We start from the raw sequence: 24,191 nt of genomic DNA, 5'->3' as shown, positions 1-24,191 counted from the left end.
ACCAGAATTTTGTAAATACGAAAACAGTGTAAAGCAACTAAAAACACACAAAAATAATTGAAATCTTCATTGTGCCCCTCTGTATTTTATAATTTTTTCTTTGTGCTTTTAGGATTATAGAAAATGTAACTCATGTACTAATAACACTTCATCTTTTAAAGGAATCTTACATGTACAATGTTAACTCCATAATTACAGTATTAAATATTTTTATGACAAGCATCTGATTAATGTGTATAAGTTTAATTGCAGCATTGTTTGTAATTGCAAAGAGTTAGAAAAATCTCAATAGGGAAATGGTTATATAATATAGGATAAATCTGTTGTAGACTAGTATGCAGCCATTAAGTAGAATAAGGTAGATACATATGTATTGACATAGAAAGATCCCAAACATCTTAAAGAAAAAAGTAAAGACTGGGCACAGAGGCTTATGCTTGTAATCCCAGTGCTTTGGGAGGCTGAGACAGGAGGATCATTTGAGGGAAGGAGTTTGAGACCAGCCTGGGCAACATAGCAAGACCCTGTCTCTACAAAAGAAAAGAAAAAAGTACAGAATGATATATATTATATACATATAATATTTAATTATATATATGATCATCACATTTATGTGTTTTAAAAAGGCCCTCTAAAACCACATACATTTAAGTTCATATAAATAGAAAAATATGAATGACTAGGACAATGTGTATGGGATTAACAGCAGTTACTCTGAGGAAGGGATTAGAACCTGTATGGAAGTAGAAAGGGTATATTATCATAGTTTATTCTATAGCATCTGTGTAGTTTCAGTCTTTAATGATGATGAATTAATTTGTAAATTGCATTATAAGAAAAATAAAGCAAATTTAAATTTTAATTGACATTGTAGATGGATTTTGATTCAGAAGGTATTAAGTTTAGAGAATGAATTTCAACACTTATCGCTGATAAGTTTCAATTACAACTTCTAGGGTGCCAAAATATTGATGTTGTTAAATGAAAAAATATATAAAAGTAAAATTTTATATTCATAATAACACCAATTCAGCCAGGCATAGGAATTTTTAATAATTTGACTAATCAGTTGTATTCAATTTTTATTTCAGTTCCAAATAAAAAAAAAGAGAAAAGACAGTTTTCATTTCAATAAAGTTTCACAGTCTTTACTTACAAACCAGGTGTGTTTATAGTCTGTGATCCAAGTTGCATCTGAAGTTTTCTTAGCAGGGTGCTCATAATCTTAAGTGCTTTTATGTCATTGAATTTAAGTTGCCATTTTCTGAAAATGATGCTTGTGGGTACAAACATCTGCTTCAGATAAGGAAATATTTTATTCCAAACATATTCCATTAATAAGAAAACTTACACTTTGGACACTAATGCTGATGTGGAGGTAGAAAAACCTATGCTCATACAGGTACTGTGTGTGATATTAGAACAACCAAAGAGCAACAGAGAGTTGATTTTTGGCTTTTATAGTTACCTTAAGCAGAACTGTTTATTGGAAGATTTGAAAAAACAAGTTGAAGACCTGAAAATAGGGGTCAAACTAATTATTTCTGCTCTAACAAGCATCCTATTGAGTTATGAATGCTTCCCTTGTGAACGTGTCCTGCATGCCTGATTGGTTAGGTATTTGCTCGCATTATATTTTCCTGGCCACCCCAAGACTGCAAATAACCCACTAATCCCAGTAGGTGGACTGTCTTGAATCAACAGTGTCGTCAAGGGGCGGGTCTGTAAAGCTGACAAATTTAACTTCTTGGCTCCCATTTTCCTAATCAGGTATGATTTAGGCTAATCCCCTTTCTTCCTTGTTCCAGCTCTATTACTTTGATCTTAGAAAATTTCTCCATGTATGTCTTGATGTTCTTCATCCTTTTCTTCCTTATTCCTACCTTATGTAAAGAGAAATGTTGCTCCTACTTCTGCTTCCCCTGTTCTTCCTCTTTATTTTGCTCTAATGGTGAACCGAAAATGACAGTGATAATTATTGGTAATAGTAGTTCCTCCTCTATCAAGGAAAAGGCAGGCTTTGAATTGGAATTTGATATGTGATATTTCATTGAAATAAGATGCTGCTGATAGGGAAATGGACCACAAAGACAGGAAAATATGCATGTCTTAAAATGGATGCCGTCAACTTTTTTTTTTTTTTTTTTTTTGAGACAGAGTCTGCTCTGTTGCCCAGGCTAGAGTACAGTGGGCATCATTGTAGCTCACGGAAACCTCACACTCCTGGGCTTAAGTGATCCTCCTGCCTCAGCCTCTCAAGTAGCTGGGACTAAAGGCCCATGCCGCGTTTTTTCCTATTTTTAGTAGAGATAGGGTCTTGCTCTTGCTCAGGCTGGTCTCGAACTCCTGACCTAAGTGATCCTCCTGCCTCAGCCTCTCCTAGTGCTAGGATTACTGGTGTGAGCCACCGTGCCTGGCCAATGCTGTCAATCTTTAAAGCCTTGGAAAGTATACTGAAGACGCTTTCATAATATCAGAGCCTCAGTGATCTGATTGTCTTTACCCTAAACCAGTGATGAATCTTACCTCCACTAACGGGGCCACCAGACAATATTCATGCTTATGAACAATTTTACCTTAAATTATTAACCCAACTCAACCTTTTAGGTCTGCCTTCCAGTTTACAGGGAATGCAAGGATATAGGAACTGGTTAGTCCACACTGTGTGGAAACAATTAGATACAGCCAGATGGAGAGACATTTAACAAGAAAATTTGCCTTGGGGAAAACAGGGAAGTGGGGGAATGGAGCTAATTGGATCCATTCTAGATCCAATTAGACTTAAGAAACATAACAATCAAATGTGAGATGTGATCTTTTATGGGTTCCTGGAATGAACAAACCAGCTGTAAAAGATTTTTTTATAATAGGGAAAATTAGAATTTGAACATTTTATTAAGTGATAATAGAGCACTGTTATCTTCTTAGGTGTGATAATAATATGGTTTTGTAGACAGCTGTTCTTAATATTTTATGTTACTTTGCTTTTATTAATTCTTAACAATATACTCTGAAAATAATAAGTCCTTTCACCAGGTTTCCAGTTTTAATTTGGTAGATACAAAGTATGGAGAACAAAATCATGTAAATGTTGGTTATAACAAAAAAGTGAAGATTTCACAGCAAGTGAAATCTTTTTTATTAATACCATCTCTCAGGAAAGCCATTCATTTTACGGAAGGGAAAGCTGAGACAGGGTGGGACAATGAAAAGTTTTGGGGACACACGTGAGTTAAAAACATTCACAGAATTTCTTCAACACAAGAGTACTTTTTATTTTAATTTTTTCATCTAAACCATATTAAAATTTTTAATTATGTATTTATAGGGTATATGTGATGTTTTACAGGAGTACTTTTTAAATGAGCTAACAAATGTTCAGTGTGAATTTTATTAGTTTATCAAATAGTTACAATTTTGTGAGTTTGTTTGAGGGGTGGTTATCTGTTTAGAAGATGTTGCCTTTCTGTGAAAATGTTATCAAGATACTAAGATTCACACAATGAGCCAATCAGTATAAACCAAGGAGATTGAAGTTGAATGCTGTTGTTGAGTTACATGTATTGAGTGAATTTAATATTGCATCACTCTGAACCTTCTTTTTTTTTTTTTTTATTTCGGCATATTATGGGGGTACAGATTTTAAGGTTTCAATAAATGCCCATTTCCCCCCCTCCTCCCACAAGTCTGAGTCTCCATCATGACCATCCCCCAGATGGTGCACATCTCACTCATTATGTATGTATATACCCGCCCCCCTCCCCCCTCCCCAATACCCTATTACTGTAGTATCTATGTGACCACTTAGGTGCTGTTCAGTTAATACCAATTTGCTGGTGAGTATATGTGGTGCTTGTTTTTCCATTCTTGGGAAACTTCACTTAATAGTATGGGTTCCAGCTCTAACCAGGAAAATATAAGATGTGCTATGTCACCATTGTTTCTTAGAGCTGAATAGTACTCCATGGTATACATATACCACATTTTATTAATCCATTCTTGGATTGATGGACACTTGGGCTATTTCCACAGCCTTGCAATTATGAATTGTGCTGCTATAAACATTCGAGTGCAGGTGTCTTTTTTGTAGAGTGTCATTGGATCTTTTGGGTAGATGGCCAGGAATGGGATTGCTGGATCAAATAGTAGAATCACTTGTATCGCTTTAAGATATCTCCATATTGCTTTCCACAGAGGTTGAACTAGTTTGCAGTCCCACCAGCAGTGTAGGAGTGTTCCCCTCTCTCCGCAACCATGCCAGCATTTATTGTTTGGAGATTTTTTGATAAAGGCCATTCTCACTGGGGTTAAGTGATATCTCATTGTGGTTTTGATTTGCCTTTCCCTGATGATTAGAGATGTTGAGCATTTTTTCATATGTTTGTTGGCCATTCTTCTGTCTTCTTTAGAAAAGTTTCTGTTCAAGTCCTTTGCCCACTTTTTAATGGGGTTATTTGATATTTTCTTGCTGATTATTGTGAGTTCTAAGTATATTCTAGTTATCAGTCCCTTATCAGATACATAGGATGCAAAAATTTTCTCCCATTCTGTAGATTGTCTGTTTACTTTCATGACTATTTCTTTGGCTGTGCAGAAGCTTTGTAGTTTGATCATGTCTCATTTATTTATTTTTGTTGCTGCTGTGATTGCCTTTGGGGACTTCTTCATAAACTCTTTGCCCAGGCCGATGTCTAGGAGAGTGTTTCCAACTTTTTCCTCTAGAGTTCTAATAGTTTCATACCTTAGGTTTAAGTCTGTTATCCAGCGTGAGTTGGTTTTTGTGAGAGGTGAAAGGTGTGGGTCTTGTTTTAGCCTTCTACAGGTGGCTATCCAGTTTTCCCAGCACCATTTATTGAAAAGGGATTCTTTTCCCCAGCGTATGTTTTTGTCTGCTTTGTCAAAGATTAGATGGCTATATGAGGATGGTTTTATATCAGGATTCTCACATCTGTTCCACTGGTCAATATTCCTATTTTTGTGCCAATACCATATTGATTAAATTACTACAGCTTTGTAGTATAGTTTGATATCTGGCATATTAATACCTCCTATTTTGTTTTTGTTGCCTAGAATTGCTTTTGATATTCGGGGTCTTCTTTGGTTCCATACGAAGCGTAAAATTATTTTTTCTATATCTGTGAAGAATGCTGATGGGATTTTAATAGGTATTGCATTGAATCTGTAGATCAGTTTGGGCAGTATAGACATTTTGATGATGTTGAGTCTGCCGATCCACGAGCATGGTATGGATTTCCATCTGTTTACATCCTCTGCTATTTCCTTCCTCAGTGTTTCATAGTTCTCCCTGTAGAGGTCTTTTACTTCCTTGGTTAAGTATATTCCTAGGTACTTTAATTTCTTTGTTGCTATTGTGAAGGGAATTGAGTCTTTGATTTGGTTCTCAATTAGATTGTTGTTGGCTTATATGAATGCCTCTGATTTCTGTGTATTGATTTTGTATCCTGAGACTTTACTATATTCATTCATCAGTTCCAGGAATTTCTTGGTTGAATCTTTGGGGTTTTCTAAATATAATATCATATCATCAGCAAACAGTGAAAGTTGGATCTCTTCTGCCCCTATTTGGATACCTTTAATTCCACTTTCCTGTCTGATTGCTGTAGCCAGGACTTCCAGCACTATGTTGAATAGAAGTGGAGATAGTGAGCAGCCTTGTCTAGTTCCAGTTCTAAGCGGGAATGCTTTCAATTTTTCCCCATTCAGTATGATGTTGGCTATGGATCTGTCATATATGGCTTGTATCATTTTTAGGTATGTCCCTTCTATGCCTATTTTCTTAAGTGTTCGTATCATGAAAGGGTGTTGAATTTTGTCAAAAGCTTTTTCTGCATCTATTGAAAGAATCATGTGGTCTTTATTTTTGCTTCTGTTTATGTGATGAATTTGCATTTGTAGATTTACGTATGTTGAACCATCCCTGCATCCCTGGGATGAAGCCCACTTGGTCGTGATGGATTATTTTTTTGATAAGCGTCTGGATTCAGTTAGCTAAGATTTAGTTGAAAATTTTTGCATCTATATTCATTAGGGATATTGGTCTGTAGTTTTCTTTTTTTGTTGCATCCTTTCCTGGTTTTGGTATCAGAGTAATATTTGCTTCATAAAAAGTGTCGGGAAGGTTTCCATTCTTCTCAATGTTGTGGAATAGTTTCTGCAAGATAGGTACTAGTTCTTCTTTGTAAGTGTGGTAAAATTCGGGTGTGAAACCATCTGGACCAGGACGTTTCTTTTTAGGGAAATTTTTAATTGCTGTTTCTATTTCAGATCTTGAGATTGGTCTGTTCAGGAAATCTATTTCTTCCTGGTTGAGCCTAGGGAGGCTGTGTGTTTCTAGAAATTTGTGCATTTCCTCCACATTTTCTAGTTTGTGTGCATAAAGATTTTTGTAGTATTCATAAATTGTATCTTGTATCTCTCTGGGATCTGTTGTGATATCTCCTTTTTTGTTCCTAATGGAGCTTATTAGAGATTTCTCTTTTTTGCTTTTCGTTAGCTTAGCCAATGGTGTGTCAATTTTGTTTATTTTTTGTATGAACCAACTTTTTGTTTTATTAATCTCCTGAATAGCTTTCCTGTTTTCAATTTCGTTTAGTTCTGATTTGATCTTGTTGATTTCACTTGTTCTGCTGGGTTTGGGGTTGGTCTGTTCTTCTTTTTCCAGCTCTTTGAGTCGTTTCATTAGATTGTCTATTTGTGATCTTTTTGACTTTTGGTTATAGGCATTTATGGAGATAAACTTTCCTCTCAGAACTGCTTTAACTGTGTCCCAGAGGATTTGATAACTTGTCTCTCCATTGTCATTTTCTTCATAGATTTTTTTAAATTTCCATCTTGATTTCTTCATTTATGAAGTAATCATTTAGTAGGAGGTTGTTTAATTTCCACGTTTTTGTGTAGAAATGTGAGTTTCTGTTAGGGTTGACTTCTACTTTTATTCCACTGTGATCTGAGAAGATACAAGGTATGATTTCTATTTTTTAAAATTTCTTGAGATTTACTTTGTGTCCTAGGATATGGTCAATCTTAGAGAATGTCCCGAGAGCTGATGAGAAGAAGTGGATTTTGGGTATAATGTCCTGTAAATGTCAGTCAGACCCAATTGTTCTAGAGTTTTGTTTAAGTCCATTATTTCTTTATTAGTTTTCTGTTTAGAGGATCTGTCTTATGCCGTCAGTGGGGTGTTAAAATCTCTGGTGATTATGGAGTTGCTATTAATCCATTTGCTTAGATCCAGTAAGGTTTGCTTTATGAAACTGGGTGCACCTAAGTTGGGTGCATATATATTTAAAATTGTTATCTCTTCTTGTTGAAGTGTGCCCTTCACCATTATATAATGACCCTCTTTGTCTTTCACTGCTTTTGTCGGTTTAAAAACTAAATCGTCTGAAATTAGAACTGCCACGCCAGCCTTCTTTTGGCTTCCACTTGCCTGGAATACTGATCTCCACCCTTTTACTTTTAGTCTATATGCATCCTTGCAGGTTAGATGTGTTTCCTGAAGACAGCATATACTTGGCCTGTATTTTCTTATCCATTCAGCCAGCCTGTGTCTCTTGAGTGGAGAGTTTAAGCCATTCACATTTATTGAGAGAACTGATAGGTAAGGTAGATTATTGTTCATTCTGTTGGGTTGGATGTTGTTGCTTTGATTTCTCTCTTGAGCCATTGTATTATCTGGCCTTTAATCTTTGGGTTTTGGTTGTTTTTATATTTGTGAGTTTTTATTATGGTGTTCTGTGTTTAACACTGTTTTGAGTACTTCTTGTAGGGCTGGTCTTGTGTTGGTGAATTTGCTTGTCTGAGAATGTTTTTATTTCTCCTTCATTTAAGAAGCTTAGTTTTTCAGGGAATAAGGTTCTAGGCTGGGAATTGTTTTGTTTCAGAAGAATGAGAATGGGGCCCCAGTCTCTCCTTGCTTCTAAAGTCTCATTAGAGAAGTCTGGTGTTATTCGAATTGGCTTTCCCTTGTATGTTACTTGCTTCTTGCGTCTTACAGCTCTTAGAAGGGCTTCTTTAGTTGATATTTTGGTCAGTCTGATGACTGCATGTCGTGACATCTTCCTGTTTGCATTTAATCTCACAGGGTCCTCTGAGCTTCTTGAACTTGTATATCGATATTTTGAGCAAGGCCTGGGAAATTTTCCTCTATTATATCTTCAAATAGCTTGTCCAAACCTTGAGTGTTGTCTTCTTCCCCTTCTGGTAACCCTATGACCCTCACATTAGGTTTCTTCACATAATCCCACATGTCTTGTAGGCTTTGCTCTTTTCTCTTGTTTCTCTGCTCTATCTCTGTGACTGTTTTATTTAGTTGGAGGGTATTATCTTCAATCTCTGAGATTCTTTCTTCTGTTTGATCTACCCTGTTCTTGAGACTTTCCACTGTATTTTGTAGTTCCCTGAATTGGTTCTTCATTTCCAGGAGTTTGGTTAAACTTTCTTCATTGTGTCTATTTCTTTAGTGAACTTTTGTTCTAAGTCCTGGAGGCTTTTTGTGGTTTCTTTGTGTTGGTTATTGAGTTGTTCTTGTAGGTCATTGAGTTTTCTTATGATCCACATTTGAAATTCCTCTTCTGTCATTTTGGTTGCCTGATTTGGGTTGGTGTCTGTTTCTAGGGGGCTGGTGCTCCTCTTTGGGGGTGTGTTTTCCGTTTGGTTCTTCATATTTCCTGAGTTCCTTCGCTGATTTCTTCCCATGTCGATCAGTTGTTGTTTCTTTTCTTTCGGTTTTTGTTTGGGTATTAGCATGCCTTGTTTAGTTTCTGAGCTGGTAGGTGGTGTCTGTGTGTGAGATTTGACCACTCCCTGTATAATGAGTCAGTGGGTGCCGTGAAAAGGGTGTGTAGGATGTCCTCCCTGTCAGTAGATGGTGCTTGCTTGGAGGAACAGGGTACGGTGTTGTTTTTGTGTCCTGTTATCAGCTATTGTTCATATAGAGAGGCATTCTAGTGCCTCAGGTGGTTGTTGGGGCCCTAGGACTTCCAGGTGTGTCCTTTACTCCCCCTCAGTGAGGGCTGGTCTAGGAGAGAGTCTGGGCAGAGCTGGGTTTGGTAAGCCTGCCCTCAGGTACCACCAATGTGGTTAGCAGGGGTCAAAGTTCTGTTCTCTGCTTCCAGGAAAAGTTGTCAGGGAGGGGCTGGAATGGCCCCGCTAAATCAGAATATCTGAGTGTGGGGGTGGGGCTGTCTGAGACCCGCTGTCTGGAGCAGCCCTTGCTTCTTTCCACCCTCCCCAACTCCTCAGCTACTCCTGGGCCTCTGCCAGCAGGCCAGACCACGTGCCACCAGGTCTCCCCGGATTGTGATGCTGGTGGGGAGGTTCCCTGTGCAGGAACACCACCTGGGCTGGGCGCAGGGCCTCCTTTTTGGAGGAGGGTTGCCCTCTACGACGCCGATCTGCCCCTTAAGGCACACACACCTCAGTAAGCTGTTCATGTATATCCCTTCTGTGCCCCGGGCAATGTGAGACGACCTCGGGTGCCCGGGATCTGGTCTTCAGGTCTGACCTCTGGGTCCCAGAGTTCAAACTATATCCCCACCAGGGAGAGGAGTGCCGGTCCCAATTCGCCCACAGGTTGCCCAAGCTGGGTCTATGTCTCTCAGCCTCAGGGTCTGCCAAGTTCTCCTGGAATCACCTTGCCAGCAGCACCTGGGAGGGCTGGCGGGTAGGGAGCTCACAGTCTGAGTTTCTCTTAGTCAGCTGTAGGGCCCCAAAAGTCAAGGTCCCGTTCCCTGGAGGTGCCTCCAGCTGGTGGCTATATTGTCTCTCTGGGCAGCTGCAGGTCGGAGGAGGGGAGAATTAGGCAATATTGCGCCTGAGGTGTGGCTCAGGTCTGTGCACACGGAGGTGCCCCGAGGGATTTGGGAGCCTGGTGCTGCGTCCGTTATTGGCTTACTGCTCACTGGAGGTGGCGCCTGTCTCTGGGCTGGTGTCTGCAGGTCTCTCCACCCACTGGCGAGCCCACCAGCAGTCCGAGATGCAGGGGAGGGGAAACTTGGCCGATTCACCTACCCTTCTCTCTTGTTTCCGGGCTGCTCTGGCCGTCTCAGCTTCCAGTTCTCCTTCGCAACCTCCTCCTTTGGAGTCTCCCGTGCTCTCAGGTACTCCTCCTTCCAACTCTCGTCCACTGTATGCTCGTCTTCTTGCTTCTTTCTTCTAATTTCTGCTAGAATCTGTCTTTTCTGCAGAGACACTCTGGGGGAGTTTCTCGTCCGCCATCTTGGTTCTCCCCAATTTCTTTCCTTTTTAAAGATGCAATCTAGCTTCACATTTTTGTGCACTCTAGATATAATTATTAAACATTTTTGGTTCTTTGATCAGAATTTTCAACCAAATATTTATTTATTTGCAGGTATATTTGCTTACTTAAACTACCATGTTCCTCGAACGAGACGAGAAATCTTGGAGACCCTAATCAAAGGCCTTCAGAGACTGGAATACAGAGGATATGATTCTGCTGGTATTTCCTTTTTAAAAAATATGAGTTTTGCATGGTTATTGAATCTAAATAGAGTATTTTATTATTATTTTTAGGAGACTAGACTTTTTAGTAATGTGTTTTGTTGTTTTGGGTGAATCTAAATCTGAATAATTTTTGTCTTATGTTTAAGGATTTGTTTATGTAATTTCAACAGTATCACCATGTATGTGGAGTAATGTTAAGTGGGGCATTTTCATGGTAGAACAAAGTTCATGAAGGCCTTACTCTATAAATTCTTTTTTCTTTCCTTTAACTTTAATTTATTTTCTCCATGGATTCCATGCTTTTGGCATATGCACTTGGCCAAGATTCTTCTATCTTAAATAAATCACAAAACAAATAAAAATAACTTTCTGGCAACTTTATGTTCTACTCTAGCTCCTTCCTTCAACTGTCGAGGGTTCCAACTGAGACCACCCTCAGATTCAGAGATTCCCTAGGAGGACTCAAGGGATTCAACTTATGGTTATACTCACAGCTGTGATTTATTACAACAAAAGAATGCAAAGCAAAATCAGCAAAGGGAAAAGGTGCATGGAGTGAAGTCCTGAGGAAATCTAGGCACTAGCTTGCAAAGATTCTTTTCCAGTGGCATCGTATAGGATGTGCTTAATTCTTCCAGTGAGTTGTGACAACACATGTGAAATGTCTGCTGGGGACACTTACTAGTGACTCAGTCCCTGATATTTTTATTGGCTGGTCATGTAGGCACCCTCTGCTTACCAAAATTCTAGACTCCTAGAAGAAAAGCAGATGTTCACCATAAGCCACATTGTTTGCACTGTGAGCCACTCTTAGGATGGTAGGAATCCTCCCCAAATCCAAATTCCCAAACAACAGTCAAGAGCGAACTTTGAAAGGAGGCTTTTCTGTAAGAACAGCAGCATCAAACCTGCTGTGTTAACTCTTTTCTGTATACTTAACATTGCCACATAGAATGGGTATTTATCTTCCTTGACTTTCCTTAACAATGGAAAGTCAGTTCCTCAACTCCTTTGTTCTTAAATTTTTCTCCTTAGCTTATCTGACAACACTTATTCTCGTCCTAAGATGCCCATTTTCTTTTCTGTTAGCTTTGGTGGCTCCTTTTCTTCTACTTATTGCTTAAATGTTAATGTTTTTCAAGATTCTTTCCTAAGCCGGCTTTTCTTACTTTGTATCTTTCATGGGTCAGCTCTGACTCCATCAACTTCTTATTATATGTTGGTTACTTACCATCCAGATGTGTTTTTAATCTAGATGTATTTCTTAGGCTACAGACTTGTATTTCCAGTTGCTGCCTAGAAATTTCTTCCTGGATAGGCCACAATATTGTGAACTTGGCATATTCAGAATTGAACCCTACTCCCTACTCTGTTCTTTCTGTTCTTAATTTTTCTTTTTTAACTTTTTTTTTTTTTTTTTTGAGACAGAGTCTCCAGAGTCTCGCTCCGTTGTCCTGGCTAGAGTGCTGTGGCATCAGCCTAGCTCACAACAACCTCAGACTCCTGGGCTCAAGCAATCCTGCTTCAGCCTTCCAAGTAGCTGGGGCTACAGGCATGTGTCACCATGCCCAGCTAATTTTTTCTATATATTTTTAGTTGGCCAATTAATTTCTTTCTATTTTTTTAGTAGAGATGGGGTCTCGCTCTTGCTCAGGCTGGTTTCAAACTCCTGACCTTGAGTGATCCACCCGCCTCAGCCTCCCAGAGAGCTCGGATTATAGGCGTGAGCCACCGCATCCAGCCCCTACTCTGTTCTTTCTAGTCTCTTTTTTTCAACAGTCATTCAGTAAGTCCTTTGAGGGATCTCAGACCTCTCCTGCTTTCTCACTTTATGTCCAGTCAGTTCTACTTCTCAATATCACTTATTTCTGTCTTCATTACCACTGTTTAGTTCAGGTCCTCTTCATTTCTGCTTTGTGGTACCTATAACTTTTGACAGCTGGTTTCTTCCTCCTGTTTCTCTTTTTCCAGTTAATTCTCTAAACTGTTGTCAGAGAGGGTTTGCCAAACATTTTCGTCATATCACTTCTCTGCTTGAAATGAATTAGTGCTTTCCCAGCATCTTTAGGGTACCTTTTTCAAATTCCTTAGCAACTTAAGTAGAATCTTAAGAGATGTGTTCCCTGATCTTCCCTCCTTATCCTCCCTTCTGAGGTGGGTGCCCATCTTCTGCCTTTCTCCACTGTATTCCAGTTGCAATCTGTAGTACTGTTTTGATAACTTTTGATAACACTGTATTGTAATTATTAAATTTGAGGATAAGAATGGAGTTATTTTTATTGTCTCCAGCAGCTGTCATGGTTCTTGACACATAGTAGGTTGAATTGATAAATAAATGAATGAATTAGATGAACATATAATTTTTTAAAATTAAAAATTTTGCCTCACATTGATAATCTTAGCAATAGCCAGTTTCTAAATCTTGCTTGTTTTAACCTCTTGATGATTTAGGTGTGGGAGTTGATGGAGGCAATGACAAGGATTGGGAAGCCAATGCCTGCAAAATCCAGCTCATTAAGAAGAAAGGAAAAGTTAAGGCACTGGATGAAGAAGTTCACAGTAATGTACTTATTTTGACTTTTGTCCCCCTTCCCCTTCTCTTCCTTCTCTCCTACCTACTACATTATACCCCCTTTTCCATATTTTGGGGCCCATTTTAATGATAATGGTTATTAAAGTTGAAGGGAAAGAAGAAAAAGAACCATGTTCTGGTCCCTATCCGCCTTTCTATCTGTAAAATAGGAGCAGTAATACCCATCTTACAGAGTATTGTGAAGATTCAGTAGTAAAATGAATATTTATTTTTTATTTTTTAAATGTTTATTGAGAACCTGTTATATATTAGCCATTGTTCTTGGTCCTTAGGACAAAACAGAAAACAAGATAAACTCTCTGCCCTGGTGGAGCTTACTGTGTAATGAGAGGACCAAACAACAAATGAATATATAATGTTAGGTAGTGATCAGTACTATGAAGAAAAAGTATGGTAGAGATAATATTTGAGCAGAGACCATGTGATTATTTGAAGGAAAAAATTCTGTGCAGAGAGAATATCATGTGCAAAGATACCATATGGGCTTGGCCTGCTTACAGCTGAAGTTAGTGGAGCTAGAGCACAGTAAGTGAGGAGGAGAGTGGGAGGAGATGAGACTGGAGAGGTGTCTGAGACTGGGCTGGGTCACGTAGGAACTTAAGCATGATGGTTTGTTCTGTGTGTGTCATGGGAAGCCATTGGAAGATTTTACATAGGGGAGAGATATGACCTAACTTCTGTTTTGAAAGGACCACTCTGGTTGGTGTGCAAAAAACAACCAGATTTAGGGAGGGAAGATTGACCTGGGAAGACCAACTAGGATTCTGTTGAAGTAGTCCAGGTGAGAGATGATGGTGGCTTGGGTCACAGGGATAGAGTGGTGAGAAGTCTTAGGTACCTAGCATGAGGTAAGTTTTCAGTAAATGTTAGCTGTTGTTATTTGTAAAAGAATATGTTGATAGATTCGAGGAATAATTGAAGAGGGAAGGGAGATGAGGGTAGAAAGGTAGGTAGGGAACATATGGTGGCAGGCCTTGTATGCCATGAGAAGGTATCAGGGCTTTATCTTGTGAGAAAATAGTTCTCTGGTTATATGTTCGAATTTGAGGATCTTTTTGTAAATCACTGTAACTGGGTTTAGGATAATTCATGTGTGCAGCTAGAGTTGCAAAACACTTTATTAAGCAATGGAAGTCTGTTCAAGGAATTTAAGTATTGTTTCCTGATCAGATTTGTGCTTTAGAATGACCTCTGGATAGCCAGTATAAAAAACCACCAAGACTGTGTTAAAGTGCATGGACTTTGCTATTGAGACTTCTGAGCAGTTTGCTTGTAATTTAGACCTAGTTCTAACCTTTGGTGTCTGGTTTCTTAGCCAAATGAATTTTATACTTAGGAAATTAGGAGGGCATTACTAGTTACTACTTAGAGCTGTTCTTTTTTTTCTTTTGAAGAAGCAAGAAGAGATAGCTTATAGGGAAAAGAAATTAAGAATCAGCTGCCTTTCAAGATGAAAGAACATCAGCCTATGCTGATTTCTCAGTAACCCCATATTTTCATAGCATTGCTTTATTCTCAAGTACCTATTCTTTGATTTGAAAGGGCTCTATAATTGTAGTTTATATTATGAGATGTGTTTACATTCACTGGGAACCAAAGATATTGTAGTCATAAGGTTTGCGGCATTGAGGAAATGAATTTATTTTTACTTGTCTAATTAAAATGATAGTGATTTTTTTCAAGGCAAAGATGATTATTATTATTGTCATTATTACAATTTTTTGAGACAGAGTCTCACTCTGTTGCCCCGGCTAGAGTGCCGTGGTGGCGTCACCCTAGCTCACAGAAACCTCAAACTCCTGGGCTCAAGCAATCCTTCTGCCTCAGCCTCCCGAGTAGCTGGGACTACAGGCGAGTGCTACCACTCCCAGCTCATTTTTTCTATTGTTAGTAGAGATGGGGTCTCACTCTTGCTCAGGCTGGTCTGGAACTCCAGAGCTCAAGCAATCCTCCTGCCTTGGCCTCCCAGAGTGCTAGGATTACAGGCGTGAGCTACTGTGCCTGGCCACAAGGCAAAGATTACATGTAAATTTTAAAAATTACATTAATTCTTCTATTGTCCTTAACTCTTTTTTTTTTTTTTTTTTTTTTTTTTGAGACAGAGTCTCGCTTTGTTGCCCGGGCTAGAGTGAGTGCCGTGGCGTCAGCCTAGCTCACAGCAACCTCAAACTCCTGGGCTCGAGTGATCCTTCTGCCTCAGCCTCCCGGGTAGCTGGGACTACAGGCATGCGCCACCATGCCCGGCTAATTTTTTTATATATATATATCAGTTGGCCAATTAATTTCTTTCTATTTATAGTAGAGACGGGGTCTCGCTCAGGCTGGTTTTGAACTCCTGACCTTGAGCAATCCGCCCGCCTCGGCCTCCCAAGAGCTAGGATTACAGGCGTGAGCCACAACGCCCGGCCTGTCCTTAACTCTTGAGTTTGAAAATTTTCAAACTTCCAGAAAAATTGAAAGAACATAGTACATTATTGCCCATATACACTTTACCAGCTTACCGTTACCAGTTGTTAATATTTTGTCATATTTACTTTAACTCCCTGTAGATACTTTTTTGGTGGTTATTGAAACCATTTGCCCTAAACGTTTCAGTTGCATTAACTCCTGAGCCTTTTTTTTTTTTAAACTTCTGAATTATTTAATTGGAACTAAGTCTTTTAATTACTATTTTGAGTATGCTTAATCTTCAGTTTCAATAATTGTATATTCCAGGTGAGCAGCATTATAATAATTACATTTAAATATAGCATATAACTATCTCTGCAGCACGACTTAATATTGAAATTTTTCACTTTATCTTCTCCAGAGCAACAGGATATGGATTTGGATATAGAATTTGATGTACACCTTGGAATAGCTCATACCCGTTGGGCAACACATGGAGAACCCAGTCCTGTCAATAGCCACCCTCAGCGCTCTGATAAAAATAATGGTATGGACAGATTTTGTGTGCTTCGGAACAATTGTAAAAGGCTGATAATGGAAGATGAATGACAGCTCTTAGTTTTTTGTTACTTTAATTTTTTTTCATCTGGAAAATCTAAAACATTCAGAAGTAGAGAGTATACAGAACCTAATGATCCATCACCCAGCCTTAACATTTATCATTATATGATCAATTAAGTTTATTTCTGTCCCTCCCACACAGATTGTTTTGGAAGCCAGTAGATATCATATCATATCTTTCTTTCTTTCTCTCTCTCTCTCACAGATACCTAGATATCATAGCATTTAATTTGTATATATTTAAGTGTGTATCCCTAAAGCGTAAGGACTTAGTAGATCGATGTCTCTTCAGTCACTTAATTTATAGCTTTTCCCTCTTTCTCCCCCTTTTCCTCAGTTTAATGTGTTATTTGTCCCATAGTTTCCTATAGTCTGTGTTGCTAATTGCATGTGTCCCTGTGTGTCATTTAACATGTTTCTCTATCCCTTGTGTTTCCTATAAATTGGTATGGTGTTTTTTGCATCTAGAGGCACAATAATGTTTGGATGTTTTTATCATTGCCAAGATTAATTATTTCTAGAGGTGGTAATATGGTTATTTTTCATTGCTATCATTTCTTCATATATTATCTCCAATACTTCTATAAAGAGAAACTTCTCCATATCTGTTGCTTGGTTACCCTGAGGTACAGATTGTATAGGAAAGGCAGGATGAATATTTTTTTAAAGGCAGTGAGAGAGAGAGATGTCTTTTTCTTTACTTGCTTTTTTTTTTTTTTGAGACAGAGTCTCGCTTTGTTGCCCAGGCTAGAGTGAGTGCCGTGGCGTCAGCCTGGCTCACAGCAACCTCAAACTCCTGGGCTCAAGCAATCCTCCTGCCTCAGCCTCCCAAGTAGCTGGGACTACAGGCACAAGCCACCATGCCCGGCTAATTTTTTTTATATATATATATTAGTTGGCCAGTTAATTTCTATTTTTATAGTAGAGACAGGGTCTCGCTCAGGCTGGTTTTGAACTCCTGACCTTGAGCAATCCGCCTGCCTCGGCCTCCCAGAGTGCTAGGATTACAAGCGTGAGCCACCACGCCCGGCCTGCTTTTTTTTTTTTTAAGGCAGAGGCTGGGTGCAGTGGCACATGTTTGTAATCCTAGCACTCTGGGAGGCTGAGGTGGGAGGATTGCTTGAGGTCAGAAGTTTGAGACCAGCTTGATCAAGATTGAGACCCCGTCTCTACAAAAAAATAGAAAAAATTAGCTGGGCATGGTGGTGCGTTCCTTTAGTCCCAGCTACTCACAAGGCTGAGGAAAGAGGATCATTTGAGCTTGCAGTGAGCTACGATGACACCACTGCACTCTAGCTGGGGCAAGAGAGTGAGACTCTGTCTCAAAAAAAAAAAAAAGCTTATATATATACATGTGTGTATGTATGTATCCTTTTTGATTTTATAATTTAATTCAGAAACTGCCTATGTAAGTTTCTTGTGCTTCAATAATTATTATTGAATCAGAATGCTAGCAACCACTGAGACTTTTAACACTGATGTCTTTATAAGACATTCCTAAAAATTTATATTTCAGTTATGTTCTGAGAATTTGGCTTTAAGTTAAGGCTTTTTTTTTTTTGAGACAGAGTCTCGCTTTGTTGCCTAGGCTAGAGTGAGTGCCATGGCGTCAGCCTAGCTCACAGCAACCTCACACTCCTGGGCTCAAGCGATCCTTCTGTCTCAGCCTCCCAAGTAGCTGGGACTACAGGCATGAGCCACCATGCCCAGCTAATTTTTTCTATATATATTAGTTGGCCAATTAGTTTCTTTCTATTTATAATACAGACGGGGTCTCGCTCTTGCTCAGGCTGGTTTCGAACTCCTGACCTCGAGCAATCCACCCGCCTCAGCCTCCCAGAGAGCTAGGATTACAGGCGTGAGCCACCGCGCCCGGCTAAGTTAAGGCTTTTTATCAGCTGTTTATGATTATTTGTATTCTGGCATTAATTTTTTTTAAATTCATTTTTGTATTAATAGTTGGTATCATTGTCTCTTTCTTAAAAATCTAATGAAAGTATTTACTATTTGGTTTCTAAGTGTATTTCAGTTCCAGTTCATTTACTGTCAGACCAAAATAACAGATCTTTAAGTGTATTATGAACATTTTGATAATTTGATATAAAATTGAATTTAGTGGTAATTTTTCTCCTGGTATATATGAACATTAAATAATAAATCCACATTGGCATTAATAGTTTTTATGTACTATCAGTGGCTACAAATAATGATATTGTCAACTCTTGATTATCGATTCTTAAATTTCTCAAACTTAATTAAAAAATGATGAAATTATCCCAAGATCATATTTATTTGCTCTTGGAATGATATTTTAACATTCATTTATCTGAAATTCTAGGAATTATCTGACCTCAGACATGTAAATTTAAATATAGAATTCAATATCTAGTTTTTCTTAGTTTCTTTAGTTCTTAAACTCATTTAGTATAAATCAGATCATTGTTTTAGTTTGGAAGGCCTTCTCTTTAAACTTATACTCAGGAATGAGTGAACAGGGAAATGAGAATAATATTTAGTTTAGTCCTCTCACGTTGCAAGTAAGGAAACAGGCCCAGTAAACTTACTCCTTTCACATGGTAGCTAACATTGTGTTAGTAGTTTAGTCACAGCTGAAAAGGATGTCTCTGGACTTCTAGTTTATTGTATTTTCCCACTATACTCACATTCCTTAGTATTGTGTACTTCTGCTAAACCACATAAACAATGCTTCTGATCTGCCTGATGATAATCTGATAATGGAAAGCAGATGCTACTTGATCATACCTTGAAGTATAGCATGTTACAAATTTTTTGACTTGAGAAAAAACTAATCACAGTATTACCTATTTATAGCATTTCTCAGACTTCTAACATTTTTTTCATCAGTACTTTTATCTCTTTTAGAATTTATTGTTATTCACAATGGAATCATTACCAACTACAAAGACTTGAAAAAGTTTTTGGTAAGTAAAGTGACCTCAAAAAACATAAGTCTTTTATACTTTTAACAAGAGCTGTGAGGTTGGTTATTGGAATGTGGAACACCATCTAGGTATGATGTAATTCTGCAGTCTCCAACTCCCGGGGCCCAGACCAGCACCAGTCTGTGCCCCACCAGCAACCGGCCCCACCTGCATCCATAGTTGCTTTCCATTTGGCTCATCACTGCCCAAGCCTTGCCCCCATGGAGGCATCAGCCCCTCATAGGAGTGTGAACCCCACTGCAAACTCCATGCAAAGGATCCAGGTTGCACACTCCCCATGAGAATCCAACATCTTATGATCTGGGGTGGAGCTGAGGTAGTGACATCCCTGAACTGTCTTCTCTCCCCCATCTTTGGAAAAACTTGTTTTCCATGAAACCAGTCCCTGGTGTCAAAAAGGTTGGGGACCGCTGATGTAATTGACCTAAGACAATTACAAAGGTATGATGGTTTATTGGACTTTTCTTTGTTAACAGTGGAACAATACTGTTTTCTTTTGTCTTTTTTTTTAGAGACAAGATTTTGCTGTCACCCAGGCTAGAGTGCAGTGGCATGATCATAGCTCACAGCAGCCTCAAACTTCTGGGCATAAGCGATCCTCCTGCCTCAGCCTTTCAAGTAGCTGGGACTATAGGCATGCGCCATCATGCCCAGCTAATTTTTGTGTTTTTTGTAGAGATGGGGGTCTCACTATGCTGCCCAGGCTGGTCTCAAACTCTTGGCCTCAAACAATCATCCCACCTTGGCCTCCCAAAGTGCTGGGATCACAGATATAAGCCACCACACCTGACCAACAATTCCATTTTCTTATACAAAAAGGAAATAGTGTTTAACTCTATAAAAGGTTCAGAGAAGATTGGAATTTTGGGGAGACAGCTTTTGCATTATAAGAGACCCTATTTGTCATTTTTTGAAATTTCTAGTATGTATAAGAAGAATCAGGACAGAGTAAATGGTGTTTCTATGTTCTAAATAGCTATATACTGTGTAGAAATGGTCATAATGACCTTCATGAGTGCTTTCTCTGCTGTCCAGTTAAACTTCCTGCAATAATGAAGACATTTTGTATCTTTGTATTGTCTAACACAGTAGCCAGTGTCCCTGTGTGGCTGTTGAACTAATATGACTGAGGAACTTAATTTTTAATTTTTTTTTTTTTTTTTGAGACAGAGTCTCACTCTGTTGCCCAGGCTAGAGCGAGTGCCGAGTGCTGTGGCGTCAGCCTGGCTCACAGCAACCTCAATCTCCGGGGCTCAGCGATCCTACTGCCTCAGCCTCCCGAGTAGCTGGGACTACAGGCATGTGCCACCATGCCCGGCTAATTTTTTGTATATATATATTTTAGTTGGTTAATTAATTTATTTCTATTTTTGGTAGAGACGGGGTCTCGCTCAGGCTGGTTTCGAACTCCTGACCTTGAGCAATCCGCCCGCCTCGGCCTCCCAAAGTGCTAGGATTATAGGCGTGAGCCACCACGCCCGGCCAAATTTTAATTAAATTTAAATAACTACATTATAGCTAATGACTTTTATTGGATAGTGCAATATCATCAAAAAATTATATTTTTAATGAACTTTGTGAGCATTATATATTTTATATTTCACATGGTGACCTAAATTTTGAATAATAGGTAATGGGATATGGTGTTCAAAAAGTATTAGAAATTAGTTAGGTTTTTAAGGGAACAATTCTGTAGAAAAGATTTGAATGTTATGAATATTTCCTTAAATGTGTCAATTTTTTTCCTTTCTACTTACAGGAAAGCAAAGGCTATGACTTTGAATCTGAAACAGACACAGAGACAATTGCCAAGCTTGTTAAGTATATGTATGACAATCGGGAAAGTCAAGATACCAGTTTTACTACCTTGGTGGAGAGAGTTATTCAACAATTGGTATTAAACTACCCTTTCAAAGATAATTATGCCAATATTAATCACAGGAAACTTTGTTAAAACTATTTGATAAGCATGAACTATGCTAATTCCTTTTGGCTTTTATTTCATATATATATATATATATATATATATATATATATATGTAAAAACTATTCAACTTGTATACTTTTGAGAGAGACTGGTTGTTTGAGTTATTGACTCCCCCTACTTAAAATTCTACTAATTTCATTATAGTTTAGTGTCATGGGAATGAAAAATAATCCAAAATCTAAGTTTGTTTAAAAACTGCGTACATACATACATACACACCATGAATATGTACACAATACACACATGGAGGATTTGTCACTCTTTTGCTTCCTGCTCCCTCAAGTGTTCTCCCAACCAATAACTTGGCACAAGAGTAGCTTCAGTGAAGAAATATAGTCTTTATTCTAGGCTAAAGTCAGCATGTTCCTGAGCCAGCATTGCCAGCTACTTATTTTTCCATTTGGGCACTTTACTCTGGCCCTGCGCCTCTATAGAAAAGTATTTCCCAGCCCAAGAGAAAAGCAGTATTCTTCCTGATTCCATCCCAGTTTCCCTAATTGAACAGTAAAGACATCAAAGATTCACAGAAGTCCAAGTCTGTAGTGATACCGACACTCTCCTCTCCCACTCATAATTGTAGCTTTCCCATTTAAAGGCCCTCTACCTCCCCACTAAAGTCCAACCCTCACTTCCCACCCATGCCCAAATCTTAGCAAAGTGGATCAGAAAGATGAAGAATATAGAGATCTGTTCTTTTTAGCCAAGGCAGAGTAGTGTGCCTTCCCAGCCTTTTCTTGTTTCTAGCAGGCTTTCTCTTCTATCCATTGTATAATCCAGTTTGTGTTCTATGGTGGCTCTTCCCTCACCTATCTATGTTCCTCCTTTATCTGTTCTTTGTTTCTTTATGCCCTGTTCCTAAGGAGGTTGGGTTGATGGGGTGGTATGGTGTACATGTTAATAATTGTGATTGTGTGTATATATTATCTGTAATATCAACGTCAAAAAGAATGGAAGTTAACATGATGTAGGCATGAGAATAGTTTTGGATTTTGAGCTTGGTATCTTTTCTATCTTCCCCCTACTAATTTATAGTATGAGAGATGCAATGTGTGATCTATATTTGGAGCTGTTATCTAGTGAGCATATTTTGAGAGTGGGCTTGGTTAAAAAAGTGGGTTTTGGATATACCAAAGCTCAGGAGTATTTACCTAAAATTTAGACTTGTTGGCCGGGCGTGGTGGCTCACGCCTGTAATCCTAGCTCTCTGGGAGGCCGAGGCGGGCGGATTGCTCAAGGTCAGGAGTTCAAAACCAGCCTGAGCAAGAGCGAGACCCCGTCTCTACTATAAAAATAGAAAGAAATTAATTGACCAACTGATATGTATATATAAAAAAAAAATTAGCCGGGCATGGTGGCGCATGCCTGTAGTCCCAGCTACTCGGGAGGCTGAGGCAGAAGGATCGCTCAAGCCCAGGAGTTTGAGGTTGCTGTGAGCTAGGCTGACGCCACGGCACTCACTCTAGCCTGGGCAACAAAGCGAGACTCTGTCTCAAAAAAAAAAAAAAAAAAAAAAAATTTAGACTTGTTAATAAACTAGTGCAAAAGAGCACTGTTCAGACAAAAAGTTTCTATGCTGAAGCCAATATGTTTTAGGCATTTCACATTTGATAATCGATTATAATAAACATTACTAATGCATTTTTTTCCTTCCATAGGAAGGTGCTTTTGCACTTGTATTTAAAAGTGTTCATTTTCCTGGGCAAGCAGTTGGTACAAGGTACATATAAATCTAATAAGGACTAATAATTACATGTATTTTGAAACATTTGAGTTATACATGTTCTCTTTGGACTATAATGGCTCTACCCTTTCTTAGAGATATTTGTGTGAGTATATTTATTTTCATGTGCTCCTTCTTGTCTATTGTCTTGCCACTCTTTCATACAATAGAATCCCTTAATAAAGCAAATATATTTTGACATTTATAATTGGCCTTTTGTCTTTCGGTGGGCCACCATGGTTACTTTATGAATTTGGATATTGAATATTCTCTAATTCAGGTCCAGAGGATTAACTTTCTTCGTATTTTGGGGAAACATACATTCTAGACAGATACCGTGATAATTGTGCCATCACTGCTTTTGCTAGGATATTAGGTTTGATCATGGAGTCCTTTTTAGAACAGCAAGGAGCCCTAAGATTTGGTAAGAAAGAGGTGTCTTTAATCTGAAGGCAGAGTAACTAAGGAGAAGGTGCTAAACATTCATATATTGGCATTCTGTGTACAATTGAAAGAAAGATTCCATTTAGGGAGAAAAAATTTAAATACGTTATTATAGACCAAAGGTTGACAAACTCTGGAATGGGCCAGATAGTGTGTATTTTAGGCTTTCTCGACCACATAGTCTCAACTTTGCTGTTGTGGTGTGAAGGCAGCCACAGAAAATATGTAAAAGAATGGGCATGGCTGTGTTTCAATAAGACTTTATATAATACAAGTTTTATTTGTCAATTAAAAAAATAAATAATAAAAAATGCCTTTATTTACAAAAATAGGTAAGCTTGACCTGTAAGTCAGTTTGCCAATACCTGCTATAGAATATTTTTTAAAAATTTGTTTATGTACTTTTGTTATATCTGAAGTTGAGCTTGGATGGAAAAATTTAAACATTATTTGAAGAGCGTTGGCTCATTTAATGTAAATTTTATATTGTTTGTGCATTATTTATAAAAATGGTTTAATTCTGAGTAATTTTGCATTTACAGGCGAGGTAGCCCTCTGTTGATTGGTGTTCGGAGTGAACATAAACTTTCTACTGATCACATTCCAATACTGTACAGAACAGGTAAAGCTACACCTATATCATGCCATGGGGAAAATGTATAAATTGTAGTAGATATAAAGAATTGTTTTCCTTAAGTTGGAATAAATACCCCTTTGGTCAGAGCCACATATAATATAGTTCTATCTAGACATGATAAAGATTTGTTTTTGTGAGTTTTCTGATGATTAGAATTTTTTTCTGTTATATATCCTTAGCTAGGACTCAGATTGGATCAAAATTCACATGGTGGGGATCACAGGGAGAAAGAGGTGGGAAATGCACTCTGCATGGATGGGGAGTATCTTATCCTCTTTTGTTCATTCTTTACTAATTATTTGTTCTTAGAGTGGATGAATGTGCTGGGCCTCTAAGAAAATGCTTATTTTATG

The 24,191-nt window shown here is 38.4% G+C and overlaps 1 protein-coding gene across 1 annotated transcript in view; it reads left to right on the top strand.

Annotated features, from left to right (window-relative positions):
- The window catches only part of GFPT1 (glutamine--fructose-6-phosphate transaminase 1), a 57,770-nt gene that overhangs the window by 5,260 nt on the left and 28,319 nt on the right, over window positions 1-24,191 (top strand). The window contains exons 2-8 of the mRNA XM_012750170.3: window positions 10,373-10,480; window positions 12,937-13,044; window positions 15,888-16,013; window positions 18,971-19,029; window positions 20,810-20,944; window positions 22,693-22,754; window positions 23,744-23,823. Coding sequence (XP_012605624.1) covers window positions 10,373-10,480; window positions 12,937-13,044; window positions 15,888-16,013; window positions 18,971-19,029; window positions 20,810-20,944; window positions 22,693-22,754; window positions 23,744-23,823 — 678 coding nt within the window. The remainder of the gene's footprint in view (window positions 1-10,372; window positions 10,481-12,936; window positions 13,045-15,887; window positions 16,014-18,970; window positions 19,030-20,809; window positions 20,945-22,692; window positions 22,755-23,743; window positions 23,824-24,191) is intronic.

Source organism: Microcebus murinus, chromosome 3 (genome assembly GCF_040939455.1).
Source record: "Microcebus murinus isolate Inina chromosome 3, M.murinus_Inina_mat1.0, whole genome shotgun sequence".
Classification (NCBI taxonomy): domain Eukaryota; kingdom Metazoa; phylum Chordata; class Mammalia; order Primates; family Cheirogaleidae; genus Microcebus; species Microcebus murinus.
The sequence above is the reverse complement of the archived record's forward strand: the minus strand, read 5'-3'. Positions and strand labels throughout refer to the sequence as shown.